Source organism: Pleurodeles waltl, chromosome 3_1 (assembly GCF_031143425.1).
Source record: "Pleurodeles waltl isolate 20211129_DDA chromosome 3_1, aPleWal1.hap1.20221129, whole genome shotgun sequence".
In the NCBI taxonomy this organism is placed as follows: Eukaryota; Metazoa; Chordata; class Amphibia; order Caudata; family Salamandridae; genus Pleurodeles; species Pleurodeles waltl.
In genome coordinates, this window is record NC_090440.1 from 1,034,928,074 (window position 1) to 1,034,947,061 (window position 18,988).

At 40.5% G+C, this 18,988-nt stretch overlaps 1 protein-coding gene across 1 annotated transcript in view; it reads right to left on the minus strand.

Moving 5' to 3' along the window:
- LOC138283550 (E3 ubiquitin-protein ligase DTX3L-like) overlaps positions 1 to 18,988 on the minus strand; it is a 107,914-nt gene that overhangs the window by 27,966 nt on the left and 60,960 nt on the right. The window contains exon 4 of the mRNA XM_069221491.1: positions 13,284 to 13,501. Coding sequence (XP_069077592.1) covers positions 13,381 to 13,501 — 121 coding nt within the window. The 3' untranslated portion in view covers positions 13,284 to 13,380. The remainder of the gene's footprint in view (positions 1 to 13,283; positions 13,502 to 18,988) is intronic.

Here is an 18,988-nt window from a genome sequence, read left to right on the forward strand (position 1 = left end):
CTGAATATACAGGGCATGGCCTTCATCAATGCCATCGTGCTGGGAATAACTTGCTCCAGTAAAAGCTGTTCTTCATTCAATATACGTCCTTAAAGGGGCTTTCAACACTGATGTGTTGTTGTGCTTTTCACATTTTGCTTCTGCCTTCTACAGCATAAACCATACGGAAGCGGGTCGGCTTGCTTAAGCCATTGATTACCTTCACTTTGAGTGACGGCATTTTGCGCTCTCACAATGAGCACATCTCTAGACAGAGTAGCTAAATCCCTTCAGTGCCAATGTTGTTGTTTTTACTTTATAATAACTTTTGTGTTGCCTTCGTGTTTACAGCCTGATGTGATAGCAGGACACTTTTGATATACAGGGCACATTCCAGCTTTATCACTTTCGGTCTCCTGCCAATACTATTTGGTCTGACCTTTCTTTATCTGATAACTGCTATCTCACTAGTCGGAAAAAGCTGAGACCAGAGCCTTTTGAAAGGCAACAGTAATACAAACAGCAGCACACACAAACTCTGAATATAAGATCACGAGTTTTAAGTCCAGTCCTGCTTTCTTTGGTTCCCTCATTTTTCTTTTATTCTTACTAGCCTTTTTTCTTTCTTTCTTTCTTTTTCCTTCCTCCCTTTCCTTTCTCACTTTTTTCTTTCCTTGCCTCTTTCTTGCTTATTCTTTTTTCCTTCTCTTTCATCTTTCCCTTCTTTTTCGCCTTTTCCTTTCTTTCTTTACTTGCCTTCTGCCTTTCTTCATTTGCCCTTTCTTCTTTTCATTCTTTTTCTTTTTTATTTCTTTTCTCTTTCCATAATTCTTTCTTTCTCTTCCTTATTTCCTTCTTGCCTTTTCTGTTTCTCTTACTTTTCCTCCTCTTTTCCTTTTTTCCCCCTCTGTTTGTACCTTCTATTTTCCTTCTGTCTCTTCTTTTCTTCTTTCTCTCTGCGTATTCCTTCTTTCTTACCTTCTTTCTTAAAGGTTGATTTTTACTATGCTTATTCACTTTTGCATGCATCATGGGGTAGTGAACTGGCTCACTTTGCCCATTGGCTGACTTCACTATGAATTACAACACAGTGCCTTTGACAAGTAAGCACATCTGCAAACAAAGTCGTTCGAGTGCCAGGGAGTACTATGGTAATGTGTGCTTTTTTGAGACCAAAAATTAATTTGTCCCTTAGCCAATGTTTATTGGCTTTAAGACTGATGAAGACCCGCCAGCATCCTGAACAATAAAGTTTTGCAAAAACCACGACAAAACAAATCAAGAAATACAGAAACACTGGCAGCCAACACCAGACCTACCCACTTTGCCAATGCTTGTTCTTATAGGAGGGTCTGACCAGTGATAACTGCTCTTGCTCCAAATCCGTGCGAAATACCAAAAATAAAAATATGCCACTGAACTACAGCATGTGCTGGTGAAGATGCAGCTTTTAAGTGTAAAACCAGAACAGGATCTTTGGGGTTGAATTTGGATCTAGAAATAAACCACATATCCAGTACATGGAAAAAGACGGCAGGCGATCTTTTGATCCAAGTTGGGGACTGCTGCTCTCACGTTATTGTAACAGTGATCACTTCCCTAGGAGCCCATTGAACAAATCAATAGTGCACATAGGTTCACAAAAATGGTAAGACAAACCGAAATGCTTGAACGAATTCAGCCACTGGTAACACTTGAGCCACAGTCCCACCCACGGTCCTACTCTAACAGTTCTTTTAGAGCAAGGTCGTGACCTATTTGCATATGTTAGAGCCTTGTCTGCAGGGGCACAATGGGCAAAAGAAAAACAGGCTGAAATGCCCGAGGCCAACACATTCCAACCATAAGCTGTTGTATCATTGTTTCCAATCCTGTCCTTCCTGTCATGGCCAAGCAGGGCGTTCAGGTTTTCTCACTCCAATAAACACCCTCTTCGCCTCTTGCACCAAAGCTATGAAATCTGGATTCAGCGATTCTGCATCTCTAGTATAACACAACTCACACATCTGCCACACCAGGCACAGACAGTGTCACAATCCCCGAAATTAAGGAGGCGAGTAGTCATGAGTCTCAGTGGCAGCCAAGACACCAGTCAATCCGTTAATGTGCAGTTATCTTACCCTGAAATTCACATCCTCGACTAGAATCACCACCAGGACCATTTCAAACTTAAGAATGTTTCATTTCTCGTTTTACTGTCATTTTCAATGTCAGAGATGGGGATGTCGACCATGTTTATGTGGGTCACCTGTTTGTTAAGTCTCTCCTTCAAGTGTTCCATGCACACTAAGTACAAGTCTAACTTGACAACTAGATTATACAAGCTCTGTTGCATATCTGAGTACAGCGTAGCACAGCCTGTTACTGCTGCTGCTTCAGTGTGCTAGAATGGCCACACTGCTTCTTCTCACCTCATCTGGGGGCCCTACTGGGTTGAATGACAGCTTGCCTCATTTTGATCAACTTTCCCCAATATATTAGTCCTACAAACTCACCAATCCAGGGGATAGTCCTCACTGAAGAATTGAAGCATTCACACATACAAGTGTGCCAAAGATGTAGCACCTTCGTGTGGTAGAAAGACCAAAGTCCCTACACAAATTTGTACAAGTCAGGTGTGGAGGGGGCCTCAATCCTGTGTTGCAAGCAATCGCCTGTGCAATTGGTGTGTTATAAGGTCAAGTGAATCACTGATGTCAGCCAAGTGTGACACCACCACCAACATGGTGGAACAGGGACGAGTTGGTCCCAAACAAGCATGCTGTATTAATCAAGAGGTCTCTCTGACATGGATTGAGACAAGAAGTAGCTTGCGCCTTGTGGTGTGATAATCTGGAGGCCAACAGGCCTGCGGGGATGCGTAGCCCAATCATCAGAGGATTCTTCACCGACTGAGTCCAAGCACAAACTGTTTCTTAAAGGCAGCATTATTTAAGGGCGGTCCCCTCCATCAAATAGATTCTGCCAATTATCTGCAGTGCCAGCCTGGGGCAGGCCAGAAGGAAAGGCTTTAGCAGGACCCCCTGGAAAACATTATGAGGACAATGCAAACACAGGGCCAAGCTTGTCCAGTACATATCTGTAGTAGAGATGGAAGTGGAGCGCTAGAGAACCCAAGGCAAGATGGCCGCACAGCAGTGCCGCTCTGCTGGCCCGGACACAATATCAGTCTAACATCCTGATATGGCGCCACCATCTATCTTAGCAAGGGCCCAGGAATTGTGCCGAAAGCAGTGTTTTATCCCTGAAATCTGAAGCACCACTATATTATTTGGGTCTGCTTGTAACACTACGGATACCGTGTTTGACTGCTACAAAGGCCACAAGATGGCGGCACGCAGCAACTAGGCCTCAGCAAGCGGAGAGACACGGGAGAGGTACGATTCCCCATAGCAGTACATGCAGGTGGTGCCTGTGTAGCCGACGCACCTGTGGCCTCTGGGGCCGATCCTACTGGTGGAACACCTTATGATTGCGCCAGAACATAGACGCAGAAGGCCAGCAGCACATGCAACGATGGGAATGAGCAGTGTGTGTTGAAGGGGAGACCCAGCAGGACAGACACGCCTGCCAAATGGAGAGGACAGCAGGGAGCACGGGGTCTGCAGAGTGGACCCAACAGTTGTATGCAGCCTCGGCTGGGGGGATTAGGGGGAGGAGGTGGTGGAGAACCCTGGGAACTACACAGGGTGAGTGAGGGACGCTGGGACTCAGCAGGACCACCTGTCGTTGCCACAATCAGTCAGGTGAGCATGCTGCTATGTATCGCACCAAGATGACAGTGCTGCTGCAAAGACTTGTGCTATCTCCTGGTGGACCAGACTGAGGCCTGGGGACACTCATTCAGGCCGCATGTCAACAAGATAACATGTCTGGTGACTTGCATGCATACTATAACAGTGAACAAGGAGGTGCATAAACTGCTGGATATTAAGTATTCCCAAACCAGGCACAGGAGATTATTGAACTGTGTTGGCCTGCTGGTGGCTACTCATGGGGGGCTTGCATTCCATATTAGTAAAGCAACTATGCTGTAAGAACAACAGCAGCAGGACTGTGTAAACACCCATAGCCCAACTCCAACCTGGTTGTAGGTACATACTGACTTCATTATGGGGAAGGCAGATAAAGTGCACACTCACCTTACATTTGATTTACAGAAAGGCGTCAAAACCCTGCCAGACGCTCAAATGACCGCGGACATGGAACAATAAACCCAGAATACAACCACACTTGAAACAACAATGGCAGCTATGCAACAAAGCTTGAGTTCAATTGGTGGAAAAATAGACTTTCTCAATATTCGCCTTGACCACACAGCGGCCAAACTAGATAAACAAACTGCTCATATAACAGACACAGAGTTACGTATTTCAGAGGCTGAAGATGGTCTACAATCGCTCTCCACCAAATGAAAAGCTCCTGGAAGTGATACGTGCCAAAAATGAGGACCTCTAAGTGTTTCACGCTGCAACAACCTGAGGGTAGTCGGTGTGCCTGGGCCCACCAACACATGCCCGATGGAACAGTACTTGGAGACCATGCTCAGAGACCTTTTCAGAGCAGAACATTTGTCCAACGTGCTGGTAGCTAGAAGAGCACATGGAACCCTGGCAACCCGTCCACTGCTGGGAGTGCCCCCGTGTCCAATTATAGCCAGAGTCCTAAATTACAGAGGTCGAGGCGCTGTGTTCAGCAAGGCCAGAGAGAAGGGCGTGGTACAATACCCAAGGAAATCCCATCGAATTTTTTTTTCCAGACTTCACAGTTGCAGTACAGCAGGCCAGAAAGGAATTTGCCCTGGTCAAAAAGAAGCTACAAACTCTGGTTATATCCTACGCCATGCTGTATAGTTAGATTACGTATAGAACACAGTGGCAAACCTAAAATATTAACATCCTGAGAGGACAACCCATACCTTACCTAGTACCAATGCTCCAGCCATGGATGGTCTAATGAGTGAATTTTATACAATCTACTAGTTCCCCATCTACTCGCTGTATAGGGCGAAGCACATAACTCAGGGTACTTGCCCCCTCCCTCTGGGAGGACCTCCTTATCACCCTTCTCAAACCGGAGAAACCACCCAATAAATGCGATCCCTACAAGCCATTGTTGTTAATTAATATAGACGCTAAGATTTTAGCCAAAACTCAAGCCACAGGCCTACAACCACTACTCAAATCTATGGTCCTACCGGACCACACCGGTCCATGACTCATAATTTGCGTACATTTTCACACTCCTACATCATCTAGACCCAGACATGCAGGCGGCTGCAGTGCTTCTTGATGCAGCCAAAGGCTTTAACTCCCTAGAGTGGACATATATGTTTTCAATCCTGGGTCGCATGGGGGTGCTGCAGCTGTTTTTTGCTGTAGACATGATTATTATATACTGAACTGACGGCTCGAGTGAGAATTAACAGACACTTCACAGCTGCTGTTTATATCCAAGAGCACAAGGCAGAGCTGCCCCCTCTCCCCCATTTTATTTGTGCTGGTCTTAGAACCGCTAGCATGCAATATGAGACAGAGCTATGCATCAGCTGCTCTGCGCTCACCAGCCGTTCATTAGCCGTATCTCTTTACGCACACAATATGGTATTGTACATACGGGAACCTCAGGTATACCTTGCGTCAGTTATCCATGTCTATTTGACACGAGTACCATTCAGGTCTAAGCATCAACTGGGCGAAATCCACTAAAGTGCTTCTTACCCATAACACGGTACCAAATGACCTAGATAATCCTTTGGAGTGGAATTTTCAGCCAGTCAAGTACCTGGCCGTGTGGATACACAATGACCCGGAGCTTGTTCTTCATAATGATTATGGTACAGCCATGACTCGGATAGATGACCAGATCTCCAGGTGGGTGCGACTGCCGCCATCACTGGATGACAGGGTGGAACTGCTCAAAATGATAATACTTCCCAAATTTCTATGCCTATTCTTTACTGTGCCTATCCCGCTGAAGTAATATTTTTTCAGGACCCTATGCTCTATGGAGTTGACCTTAATTTGGGTTGGGAAACATCAAAGGATGGGGTCCACAACACTCATTTTGCAATATGAATAAGGGGGATTTGAGGTGTCAGAGTTCCAGTTATTCTACCTCCGTGCCCAACCCCAACATGCACGCTACTGCTGAATCCCCAGACATACATGCCACATTTAGCGATTGAAAGGGACATAGCACACACAGTACCTCTAGAGCCGTTGTTACCGCATTGCAGGCAGTTGCGTCACACAAGCGAGATTAATACGGTGAATGTACCACAGCAGCCTCGTATTCCCTGGTATCTCGTGTGCACAAGCACCAACTATATGCACCAGAGCTTCCGCTGGAATACCACCCGAATCTTTCTATTACGCGCAAAAAACAGGGGCCTGACCTATTAAAACATCTGGGCCTTAACACCATGGGGGACGTATTTCCAGGGAGCCACTTTACAGAATTTATACAGAGCCAACCGTTTTTACCTCAACTGATCTTTATGTGAGACAGCCTTCATTCAGCTGTGAAAGATCTCTATTGAAACTTCCCAAAAGAACCCCCCACACTTAAAACACTACAATATGAGGTGGAGGAACTGACTACTTAAGGTGTACTGAAAAATAACCAAGGAGTTTTTTTCTAATCATATGGGTTTTGTGAACGGCTTTGAACACAATATAAAATTGAAAGAAAAAGCAGTACCAGTGATACATAAAATGCGATCTCTGCCTCTTTCAGTAAGGAAGGATTTACTAACTACACTATGTGACGAAGGTAAAATTTAACCGACTGACTGTTCAGAATGGGTTTTAGCAGTGGTTATATAAAGAAAAAAATGTGAAATAAGATTGTGCACTGATTTAAGATCATTAAACAAAAACATAGTAGTTGATTGCCACTCGTTGCCAAACATTCAAGAAATGTTAGCTGTTACTAGTGGTTCTAAATATTTTTCATTAATTGATCTTAAGCCAGCTTATCATCAAATGAAACTGTCAACTGCGTCTAAAGATTACACCACATTCGTCACACCATTTTGTGCTTACAGCTATGTGTGGCTACGGTTTGGGCTTGAGTCGGCCGCATATGTTTTAAAAAAAATAATGGATTTTCTGTTTAAAGATTTAAAAGGTGTTCAGAAATTTCAGGATGACATCTTAATACATGCTGAAAATCCTCCTGAGCACAATTCAATATTGAATAAGGTTCTGGAAATTCTTTGAAAAAAGGCATGACAGTAAGTAAATCCAAATGCAAGTTTTTATGCACGGAAATTGAGTGTTTAAGGCACACTCTATCCTCTGAAACCAAAAGAAAACTTACTTAAAGCTATTTGAGAAGCACCCATTCCAGAAGATAAATGTACTTTAAAGACATTTCTTGGGTTATGTAAATATTATACACTGTTTCTTAAAGGTAATGCAAATTTTGGTGGAACCACTTGGAAAGTTACTAAGACAAAAAAGTAAAATTTGTGTGGGGGTTTAGAACAAGAAAAAGCGTTTGAGGAAATCAAAAATGCAATACTAAAGGCACCTGCTTTACAACCATATGATCCAAAAGAAAAATATATAACAGTAGATGCCAGTGCAACAGAGATAGGAGTCATTTTTAGTCAGATAGTGTCAGGAAAAGAAAATACACTGGCATTCATTTAAAAAACTGCTCAGGAGTTCAGAGCGTTTTTACAGCACGTTCAAAACAGAAACACTAGCATGTGTATGGGCTGGTGAGAAATTGAAAACCTATCTGTGGGAAAGTGAATTTGAACTGGTAACCAATCACAAACCTTTAGTTTTCAAGATGGACGGATGTGAAGAGGTAATGCAAAAGCACCATCAAGACTGGTGAGATTAATCTTTTGAGTTACAAGAGCACATTTCCAAAGAGGTCTGAAACAAGCACGCGGGCTGTTTATCTAAAATACCTCTAAGAGAAGAGAACGCATTGGAGTTAAATGATTTAGAAGGTGTTGTGGCAAGTGTGGATGTAGTTGGGTATTGTGAAGGAGTAATCTGAAGAGGCGCGGTTGAAAGTTCAGGAATTTAAATGTGCTATTAAAAAATATGTACAAGTGGCTGATGGATTAACTATTGAAGGAGGTTTATTACCAAGACAGGATTTGTTTGTGCCACCATAGGAGTTAAAAAGGAAGTTAACTGGTTTAGCCCTCAAAGGACATCCAGGAATTACAGCCATGAAGGAACTACTAAGGAATTATTATTTGTGGTAAGGATTAGATGTTTATGTGGACATGCATGTTGACAAGGGTGTAGAATGTATAAGATCTGATCAACACTGAAGAATTTGCAAGGATTAAATTCATTTAGTTGATATATAGAAAAAGGGCCATGGTTAAATGTAGCCATAGATATTTCAGGTCCATTCAACATGCTTAATGCTGACATGCGTTATCTAGTAGTTCTAACTGATTATTATCCTAAGTTGATTCAATATGACTATTTCAAGCTTAACTACTGATGTGGTTAGAGAGTTTCTAAAACTACTATTGCAATTGAAGAATTACCAAGAATATTAGTTTAGGATAATGGTACACAACTTATTTCACAGAAAATGTCTGCATTTTAAAGTAAACATGGAATTAAACAAGAAAAACACTACTTTACAGTCTATCTTCTAATGGTCAAGAGGAACGAACCAAAAGATTTTTGATAGGAGTACAGACTGTCATAGCTTCTAATTTGTCGATACATGATTTGTTAATGTGTATGGTATAACAATACTACTACCTCAATAATAGGTTATTCTCCTTTTTATTTATTAAGAAGCAGAAAAGAAAACACAATACTTACACCCAAGTTGGGAAACAATAAGATTGTACAAAATATGTTTAAAAAGATTGATGATGATGGATTGCAAATTAAAATAAATATTGTTCAGAAACAAATCAAAACCAAAATATACCATGATTCAACTAACAAAGTAAGATCTAAAGCATTTAAAGTGGGAGATTGGGTTCTTATAAGAAAATGTGTGAAAGTACAAAAAGGGGACTCAGTCAATTCTTCATTTGTACAAATTGTGAAGGTTTCTAATAGTGCCTTATTGTTAAGAGATAAAGGATGTTGAAATAAAAGTGCAGTTATTTTACTGAAACCCAGTCAAGAAAACTTATGAACGATAGACAGCTACAAACAGTGAAACACATGATTATTTTGATTTATTCACTGAGAGTGTTCCTGACAGAAGAAAAGAAAGAGAACAAACTGTTGATATGAATTTCAGCCAAAGTATGGAAGAAAGAGAAAGCAATAGTGATGTTCAACAGAATACAGATGTAGAACATGGTTTGACATATTGTGATCGAAGTAATTTTGACGTAACATCTCAGTCTCAAACTACAAGTTCACAAAGTGTTAAAGGTGAACGTATTTCCAAGTACAGGAAGAAACGTAGTAGTACCAAAAACATTTTCTGAGTTTATCATGTATTTTTTTTTTTATTAAAAAGGGAGATGTTATATATACATTCAACTGTAAACAATATAGTAAAAACACAAAAAAACATGAACATGGTTGGTAGTAATAGTAGATGTTTATTATAGCATAGATTGGACATGTTATGAGGTAAGAGTAAGAATGTTGAAGAGGTATAAATATTGTTGACATAGAATGTTGAGCATAGAAGCTTCACTAAATGGACGGCACCAGCAGCTCTACTTGCGGTGTTGCTGGTGGGCCTTATTGTTAATGATTCTAGTGACTAAAGAATATCTTTATTATAAAAGATCTCGTGAGTGAAGAGTCTTTATAAAACAGTCCCACATCTGCATGTGCAATACATCTGTACTGACAAGTCTACCGAATGTGCAATGCCACTACTAGACTCTCTCCACTGCCAGGTCTCCACAGGTGGCAATGATGGAAGAAAACCACCATAAAGCAGGGCCAAGAACAGGCAATCAGTTGTTCCCAAGCATGACTGTGCGTACTGAAACATGCCACAGGAAAGTGTCAGTCAGCACAAAGCTCTTAAAAAATTAACAGCAAGGCAAGCTGTTTCAGGATAGCAGGGCTGGATCGACGGAGATTCCCAGTGCATGTCCCCATTGATTATTCCCACTCTAGTCCCCTCTCAGATGTGCATGAACTCACAGTTTTTTCTGAGTTTTGTACTTGGCAAAAAAACAATTGTGCTGCCCTGACATTCCACGCCTCTACAAGAAGATAAACTAGACACACCTGTAAATAACAGGAAAAGACAGGCAATGAAAACGACATTTTTATATTGATGCATTTTCCTAACTCCAGACGGGTAATGTATGCACTGCATAACACTGTGCAAGGTCAGGCTTTGAAAGACTGGTGCGGTACAGCACTATAAAGGGCAATCAAAATATAAATAACGCCTTGCTCACACTGTGCATGATTCACAATTAAATGCTGATGGACTGACAAACAGCCATAACAAATATGTGTAAAAAATTTCTGCTGTTAATTTTTTTCAATAAGCTTAGTGAATTGAAGTCTGTATCTTTATGGGTGTGGGGGTGGAAGAAGGGTCTGATGTACTAACATTAGGAATACCGATTTCATGATTGCGATTCGCTCTGTATCGCAATTAGGAATTCAGCATTCCTAATGTATGAAACTCCTTTGATTTCATTAGCGATTCCAAGTAGGTCACAAATAGACCTACCTCATGCATTTTAATACGCCCATTAGGAATCTTTTTTATTAAAGAAATCTCTTTTTTTTAAAAAAAAATATTTTCAATAAATGCAGCCCTGTGTTTCGTAAAGGAAAACAGGATGAGTTTAAAAAGAAAAAAATAATCTTTGTAGTTTCATTTTTTTAAGAATAGTTCAAAAATATTATTTACATTGCCAAAGTAGAATGGGTTCCTTTTGGACCCCTTCCCCTTTGCAAATGGGCTACCACCAGTTTCAAACTGCTGGCAAAGTATTACTGTTTTCGCGACTGGAATTGAGTTTCAAAACAGTAATACCATACTAATTCGGTATTTTAAGGTGACGCCCTAAACACACCCCTTCAAACTATTAAATCACATAAGCAAAATGTGATTCGGTAACAAACTACTGAATCAGATTTTGAATTTTGTACATTAGAAAAAGCATATTTCCGTTTGCCAATGTCCAGATGGGCCATTTGCGACCGGATAAATGCTTTGTACATCTGGCCCTAAATGCAGAAAACACACTTTAGTGGTTGAATGGAATGCAAGTGATTTTGAAGAGAAATACTTTTTGAAAGATTTGCATGGTAAAGAATTATCAGCAAGAGCAGTTGTATATAGAGGGCTGGTACAAGTACCTTCAGGAAAATCTCTTTGGGTGACCGGTCACCTTTATTAGGAGGTGGAATGTGGGAAGGTGTGCATCTAAAGAGCAATCCTGTAATGAGCTAGCAATGCTTGCACAGGACAGTAATTTGATTTTATCAATATTTTTAACGGAAAGTTGCTGAGTGAATATTACCTCAAAAGAAACTCTAGCTGGTGTAACTGTATAAAAAAAGGAATGTTTTAATTGTAACAATTTAGTAGTACAGAAATACCCTAAGAACCTTAACATTGATTCAGACACCTAAAAATTGAGGCACAATAAGCGATGCTAATGAAAAAGGAAGATCTTAATTTCTAGCAATGAAAAAGAATGTCAAACCTAGATCTCTAAATCGGATTAGTGGCTGAATTACAATGAAAGACTGAAAAATAACATAGTTATTTTTTGGGGGGTGGGGTGGGGGGGGAGCTGATATGTTTGTACCACAAGAAGCTGTTTTTGAGTACTTCAATATTGAAAAGTGGTTGTCATTCAATGAACCACAGCCTGGAGGCAAGTTTCTAATTGCTCACTGACAAGTATACTTACCTTCCCTCACAGGAAAATGCAATGATGGTTCTGATTTAGAGTTAGGTAGTAATGGAAAGTTATCCAATGACTGGAACCCTACAATCAATGTCACATTTAAAGGTGTAATTTCCTTCACTAAACCTACAGTGGATTACCAGTGGATGCTCCTCCAGATTTTGCACTTTGTTATATCACGGGTGGGTGTCTTTTCTCAGTTTGTATGCCACATCCATGCTGGTCATGAAATGTGGCACTGGGACTAGACTCTTGGGAGGGGTTGAATACATGGGGATTTGATGACTGGGAGTTGGGCAAGAGGATAGCCTGGTACTGGTGTTTATTTGAAGTGGGCATTTACTGAAGATCATTCAAACTTTGAGTTGTTTTGAACTCCCTGTATGTGCTTTGTCTTCACACACTTTCTCTAAAAAACAAAGTATTTTACCACTCAATTTTATATCAGACCGTTATTGTCTTTTGTACTCTAGGGAGAAATGCAAGTTAGTGTATAAACTAAGGAGAAAATGAGGGGAACTTCATAATCTGAAGTTCCAAATCATATTTTCTCCCACCAGGATGAACATGCGCTTCACAATCAGGGTTTATTTGAAGAAAATCGGATTCCACTTAAACTCGTGGCAGTGTAATCCCCTAGCAACTTCAACAAATGAAAGTTTATGAAGTCCAGTAGGCACAATTGTGTATAGCATGCAATTCCAACTAATATGAATGGTATATTATCAACAGGGAGAGAACCATGGTAGAAGGAACAGTATAAATAGAATCCTAAATGAATAAAACATCTTACAAAAGAATGTCCAAATGTAAGTTTTGGGGGTCCCATACACAAAATAAATTATTAATCCTCAGCACTACAAAAACAAGACATACATTGGCAAAAGCAACAAGCTTGAGATCTGCATCAGATGTTATCTCTAGCGGGGCTTTTCTATACCCACATGCCAACTCTTTTCAAGCCTAGAGCCAATTCAAAACAATGGATTGCATCATTAGATTACATCAGTGGCTTTCTTGCAGATTAAGGTTTCAAACGTAAGTCTGGAAAGGGCAGAGTTTTAGGACTTCCTTAGAAGGTAACTTTGGATACAGTGAACCTAAATGGAATCTATTTATACAGACAGTGGTCATCCTGAAAATCTGGCTCTGACCTCTTGAAACTATGTTGTCATGCCAACTAAATAAAGACAAACAGGAGAGTCACACAGATATCAAGTTACTTCAAGACGATCAATATTTCTATTGTGCTGCCTTATTGCAAGTGGCATAAAGTTCTACCACTGAGGTTGCAACAAAGTTACTTTCCCTAAACTACAACCATATACTGCAATTTTTGTTAACATTTAAAAGAATAAAATAAACACAAGCTCATGAGTCAGATATGTTAATGTGGTACAGCACCCCAACTAAGATTTAAGCTTTAGACCAATGGAAGGTATTCAGGCCTCACCTTTGCGGTCCACCGTGCATGCTGGTTTTGTGATGAATGTCATTCCATATAACAGTATTACTGGTTCCAGTAGTGCGAGATTGACCAATTGTGAATATCAATTTCTGATCAAAGGCTTTTTTAAGCAGATGTAAAGTGTCCCGTCCTTCATCATCATCAGGCAAATATGCTCTACGTTGTGCTCCCTGGAACCTCTGGCCCGGGTTTGGATGCTTAGCCTATTTCGTAATGAAATGTACATAATTAAAAACACCAAGGCTTATTCCTATATAAATTCATAATGATATAAGGCATATTCATTTAAATTAGTCAATCCACGTGTAACAAGCACAAAAATACACAGACTAAAAGACAACTGTTAAGTTTCAGTATCACATTTTTAAGGTATTTTTAAAGTTATTGCTAGGTCAAAGAGGAGGAATTCTTTATCTACTAGTGATGTATTGGATAAAGTACAATCTGCCATGCTTTGTAAGGACATCACAAGTCACTGAGGGGTTCTTTTAAAAGGTGAATAACTGGAATGCTGCGGAAAATTCTTGGGTTTCATCCATCAAAGTAACCAGTTAAAATAAAACACTCTGCCTGAACCTCAGCAAATGTTCTGCTACCACGGACACTGAGGTGCAAGTAGAGGCAGGCAGCAATTTCTCATCATCGTTTGCCCGGTAACAAGCCTTGGTGGAGATGTGCCACCATTCTCTGTTGAAAGACAGGTGGCAGAGGTTTCAGAAAGTTAGAACAAGATTACTGTACACCAGTGAGCCCAACCACTGGTTAGGCCGGGCTACTCCGTTCCTTTCTTGAAGAAGCCTCCATTCATTTGTCCTTCTTCACACAGATATTTTAATGACATATTTCTAACCTACTCTAAAAGGGGATCATAGAAAAAGTACCCCTTTCGAAAAGGGGAATCCGCAAGCAGTTGTTTGAGATACTTCTTGAACCCCAAGAAAGAGGAGGAGGAAGTGACATCAAACCGTGCATGTCAGATTTCGGAATAAGGACAAGAAAATGAAAAAGTATTTAGAGTAATGAGGCATCACATTTCACAACCCTCTAGATTAGAAAAAATGCTAAGTGTCTCTTGATGTACAGTATTTCACAAACCATGCAACAGAAAATACCGCAAGTTTGGAATAAACAGAGAATGCTTTCAGTTCGCGTTTTCCACTGTTTTGCCTATTGCTAACCCTCAGAGTCTCAAAGGATGCAACAGTGCTGATGTCAACGAAGTGCACTACAATATTGAAAATCGTCTCCTGAAAACACCACGTTTCAGGAACTGAATGCAATTTGACTAGCCCTTGAAAACTATTCTGATTCCGTTGCAGGGCGAGCATATCCAAGTACTGATAAACCATACCACTGTAATATTCTCCTTCAGTAGGAAAGGAGGAGTCGAATCCAAAGCACTTTGTGAGCAAGCCTCTGGGCCATCAGCAAAGAAAATGCTTTATCTGTTTCTTAGGGCAGCACTCGGAACACAATGGCAGACCGTTGAAGTAGACAAAGAAAAACTAATCACGAGCAACTCACAAACGTAACTGATCTGACATTCCAAGTGTGACTGCTTTTGGACACATATCTATAAGTAAATCACACCACCAAGAAATGACAGGCCCTGCTCAGTGGAATTCCCCCTGAGTGAATAGTGGGGGCATTCACTGTGCCAGACGGGTTCTTCAGCCTACTCTGTGCCTTTCCAAAAATGCTGCTCGTGCAAGGAATAATTCTAGGTGCCATCCTTCGGTACACTGATTTTCTAGGCCTGAGCTGTGCAAAGTCTTGGACTCTACCTCCATCTCCGACAGAGAAGCTCCTCTCCCAAAAAATAAATACTCTCTGTCTTCACTCATGTACTTTGAAAGGCTAGCATTGTCTCTGTACTGGCTTGCACAGAAGGTAATGGGTGTTTGATGGCAGCTAGAAAGCCATACACAAATGCTGCGTACTCAAGCAGACTGGCTGTAGTATTCTATAAGAAGCGTCATGAATAAGTCAATCCAAAGGCAGATATTGTAACCATGCTCCAGTTTACACTGTCGTTTGCAGAAACAAGATCGCCATTTGGGGATTGTCAAATGTTCTCTTGGTGCCATCTGAGCACAGAGCTATTTACCCAACCACGTTTTCTGTTAAAAAAAGATATTTATACATCTAGCTTTCCACATCTAAATGATCCGGGCAGGAGAAGTATGGCATGGTGCAACAACATTATCCATTGTTACAGGAGAATATACTAAAGGAAGACATTTCAATGAAACATTTTTAATGAAAAATACTATGCAAAGGATAGGAAAATGTATATTTATATTATAATGTTTATATTTCGGAATTTACAAACTGGAACCATGCACATACTACAAAATACAAATTCACATATGCACAAATCCGCAATGTTTGTAAGTAACATTCCTTTAAGTACGTGGTTTATGGGGTGTCAGTGTTTCAGTTTTATAAAATTAATTTGTATTCGTATTTCGATTCGTAGCAATTGCAGCTTTGAACAGAAGAATGCATAGTTTAAAAGCAGCTAGGCAATAACATGCTGAAAATCAACTAATCAAGTTGTAAGTTAACAGTCTGGTGAAGGGGCAAACAGTTTATTACTGAGTCTGTCTAATACATTTAAAAACTGATCACCGAACTCAAGATGTTCAGGATAACAAGTAAGATAAGGGTATCATTTAAACCACATCCAAAGCCCCTATCAACATTATCTTTGGATGCGGCCAAGGCCTTTAACTCAGTGGAATCGACTTACTTTATGGTGATCCTTAAGATGTTAGACTTTAGCCCACAATTTCTGTCCTGTGTGAATAGACTATGCAGAATGCCCATGGCTAGGGCGCGAGTCCAAGTGGTGCTATTGGAAACGTTTGCCCTAACTTGGAGCACAAGGCAGGGTTGTCCCCTGTTGCCAGTGCTCTTAGTCTTGGCTCTGAAACCCTTAGCTGGGTGTGGAAGGATGCCATGAAGAGGCACCATGACTGGGGAATCCCAGTGGGAAGATCGAATCTCACTGTACCAGATGATATTTTAATATATGTCACATGTCCTGAGGCTGCTTTGATACACAGGGTTTTGCAGATATTCTGAGCCTTTGGAACATACCTAGGATTCTCTATAAATTGGCATAAGTTGGTGGTTTACACTATTAGCAGCACAAAATCAGATACACAGGTTCTTTCCACCCCTCAGAGCGAATCCTAAGGGGTTTAAATAGTCTGCATTTATACGTAATGTAAATATTTTTCATGGATCTAATTTTCTTAGGGCAATAGATAACTTTCCAAATGATGACAAACAGAGAACACTGTCCTCAATGTTGGGCAGAGCTCCAGTTGACAAATTGATTTTCCGTCCCAAATTTCTCTATTTGCTTCAGAACTCTACTTTCTATCTGATGCATAATTTCAATGGATAGAAGGCAAGGAGCACAGACTGTCTCGGGTTGAGAGTCCCGCTCGGATTGCTCAAAAGGCACTGGCTCAAGGCATATATCCTGAATTTGTGGAAATATTACTGGATGACCCATGATTATAATAAATGAATGGCCATTTGCATCTCAACCGGACCCATTGATCAGATAGACAGTCACGAGCATTGTGAGATAACTGGTGGCATTAGAAGGTGCTAGGCACACAAGACAACTGCACTCTGCACAGACTTTGTAGTAAGGGTGTGAACGTTGCCCACCAAAGACTTACGAGGGGACCATGTAATAACAAGTTGACTGTGCCAGAGCTACAATATGAAGGTGCCAAGGAGGCTGCATGGCTTTGGCTGGTGGCATACTGTATGGATTCTTGGCTTGGAGGATATATGGGGTGCACAAGGTATGAGACCGTTGGTCCAATTACAGGAAGAATACAAGCTAGCACACAGCAAGGAGTATAGATACAGATATGTACGATGTGTACACAGTCCCCCACGGATACGCAGTTGTCAGATGAGGCACCATAAGTGCATAGAATGCTAGCATAGAGGTTGGTTTGGAAGACATACAAGACTATAATCAACAATATTCTGAGTTCTTTGAATTGTTGACTGGACATAGATATGAGAGGGCTAGAAGAATCAAGGAAAGAGAGGGACCTTTAAATCTCTTTGTAAAGTGGTCGTAAGGCAAGCTTCAGACTGATACAACTCAAGCTAATATACAGAACCGACAATACGACAACTGGACAATAACAAATGGTAAGGGCTGACAATGATTTATGCCAGAGAGGTTGTGGGCAAGCCACAGATTATCATCATATGATCTAGAAATCCTCTAGATTTGAAACATTCTGGAATGTAGCAAGCAATTTTTTTGAAGCAGTTAAGGAACTAGGCAATCAAGGAAGGACAAACTAATGATTCAGAGTATTGGGGATGATAATCGGTTGTCCATAGTTTCACGCAGAGACAAATTGTGGGAAAGTCAAGTATAGCCTTTGGTGGAAGGCCTTACTCAGAAATGGACGGATGCATTCAAGCTGAAAGATACGTTCATGAAGGCCTGGGGAAGCTCCAACAGCTATGAAAATATCTAGGGCCCTAGAGAGTGCAGGAGGTTTGTCCTGAATAGTACGGCGAGGATTGACACGCACTGTGGAAGCCCCCAATTTCAGTTGTCTGATATACATGTTATAGTGCTCTGTGGTTTTATCTGCTGTACAAGTATGACACTTATGACACGCGGGTCTTCACCCTAATTTTTCTTTCCCTCAGGCAGAGACTCATGTCCATGGCCGATGATTCTTGATGTTTATAGCTTATTTTTAATCATAACAATAAGAATGATTTGGAAAACATTCTGTCAAATCACACTTCAAACATTTAGTAAAAAATGTGTAAAGTATAAATTGTATTGGTGTTCTTTGACTCCTGCAAGATGTTACCAACCCTTGGCGCACCCAGAAATCGCGTATGAAGGATAAATGTTTTCTCTTTATTCATCAAATTGTACTACTTTTGTTTTATTTTGTTATATTTTACAAAGCTGAGAAACTATAATTTCAATCACTTGACTGGCTCTATTCATACGATAATTACTTGTGCCACAAACTATCCTTTGAGAAACTGAAGATGCTTGTGGATAGAATTTGATTAATCAGCTGATGCTAGTTTGATATGTGGCTAGTTAATATTAAAACTCTTAAAAGCTAGGGAAACACATAAGGAGGTAAAAATGGCACAGCATATACAAGCTATAGATCGCATTACTGATTTTACTCTCTTAGAAACATTTGTATTTCTGTCCAATTGCATAGTCTCCTGCGATATTCTGTTTTGCTATGTTTATAGCATATTTTCTTTTAATGCCCAGGATATGTTTAAGCAAGCTTTTAGTCTTCTGTGCTTCATATATGTATGTGTTTGCAAGAACACCCAGGAGAAGCCGTATACGATGCATGAATGCACACTATCACAACACTGATTGCTCAAATCACGACCTATGTATGTACTCATCTCGTGTGATCTCTAGCCACCCATACTGAAAGTATGCCAGCAGCTCCCATAACCATGAATGTGGTGGACATAGCTTAGAAGGATCTAAAGGAACAAGCATTGGCAATGTCAATAGGTCTCGCCATGCTGCACAGCATCCATGATGCCGTGCGACATGGCTTTAAAAAAAAAAAAATATATATATATATATATATATATATATATATATATATATATATGTGTGTAAACGTGACCTGCCATCATTT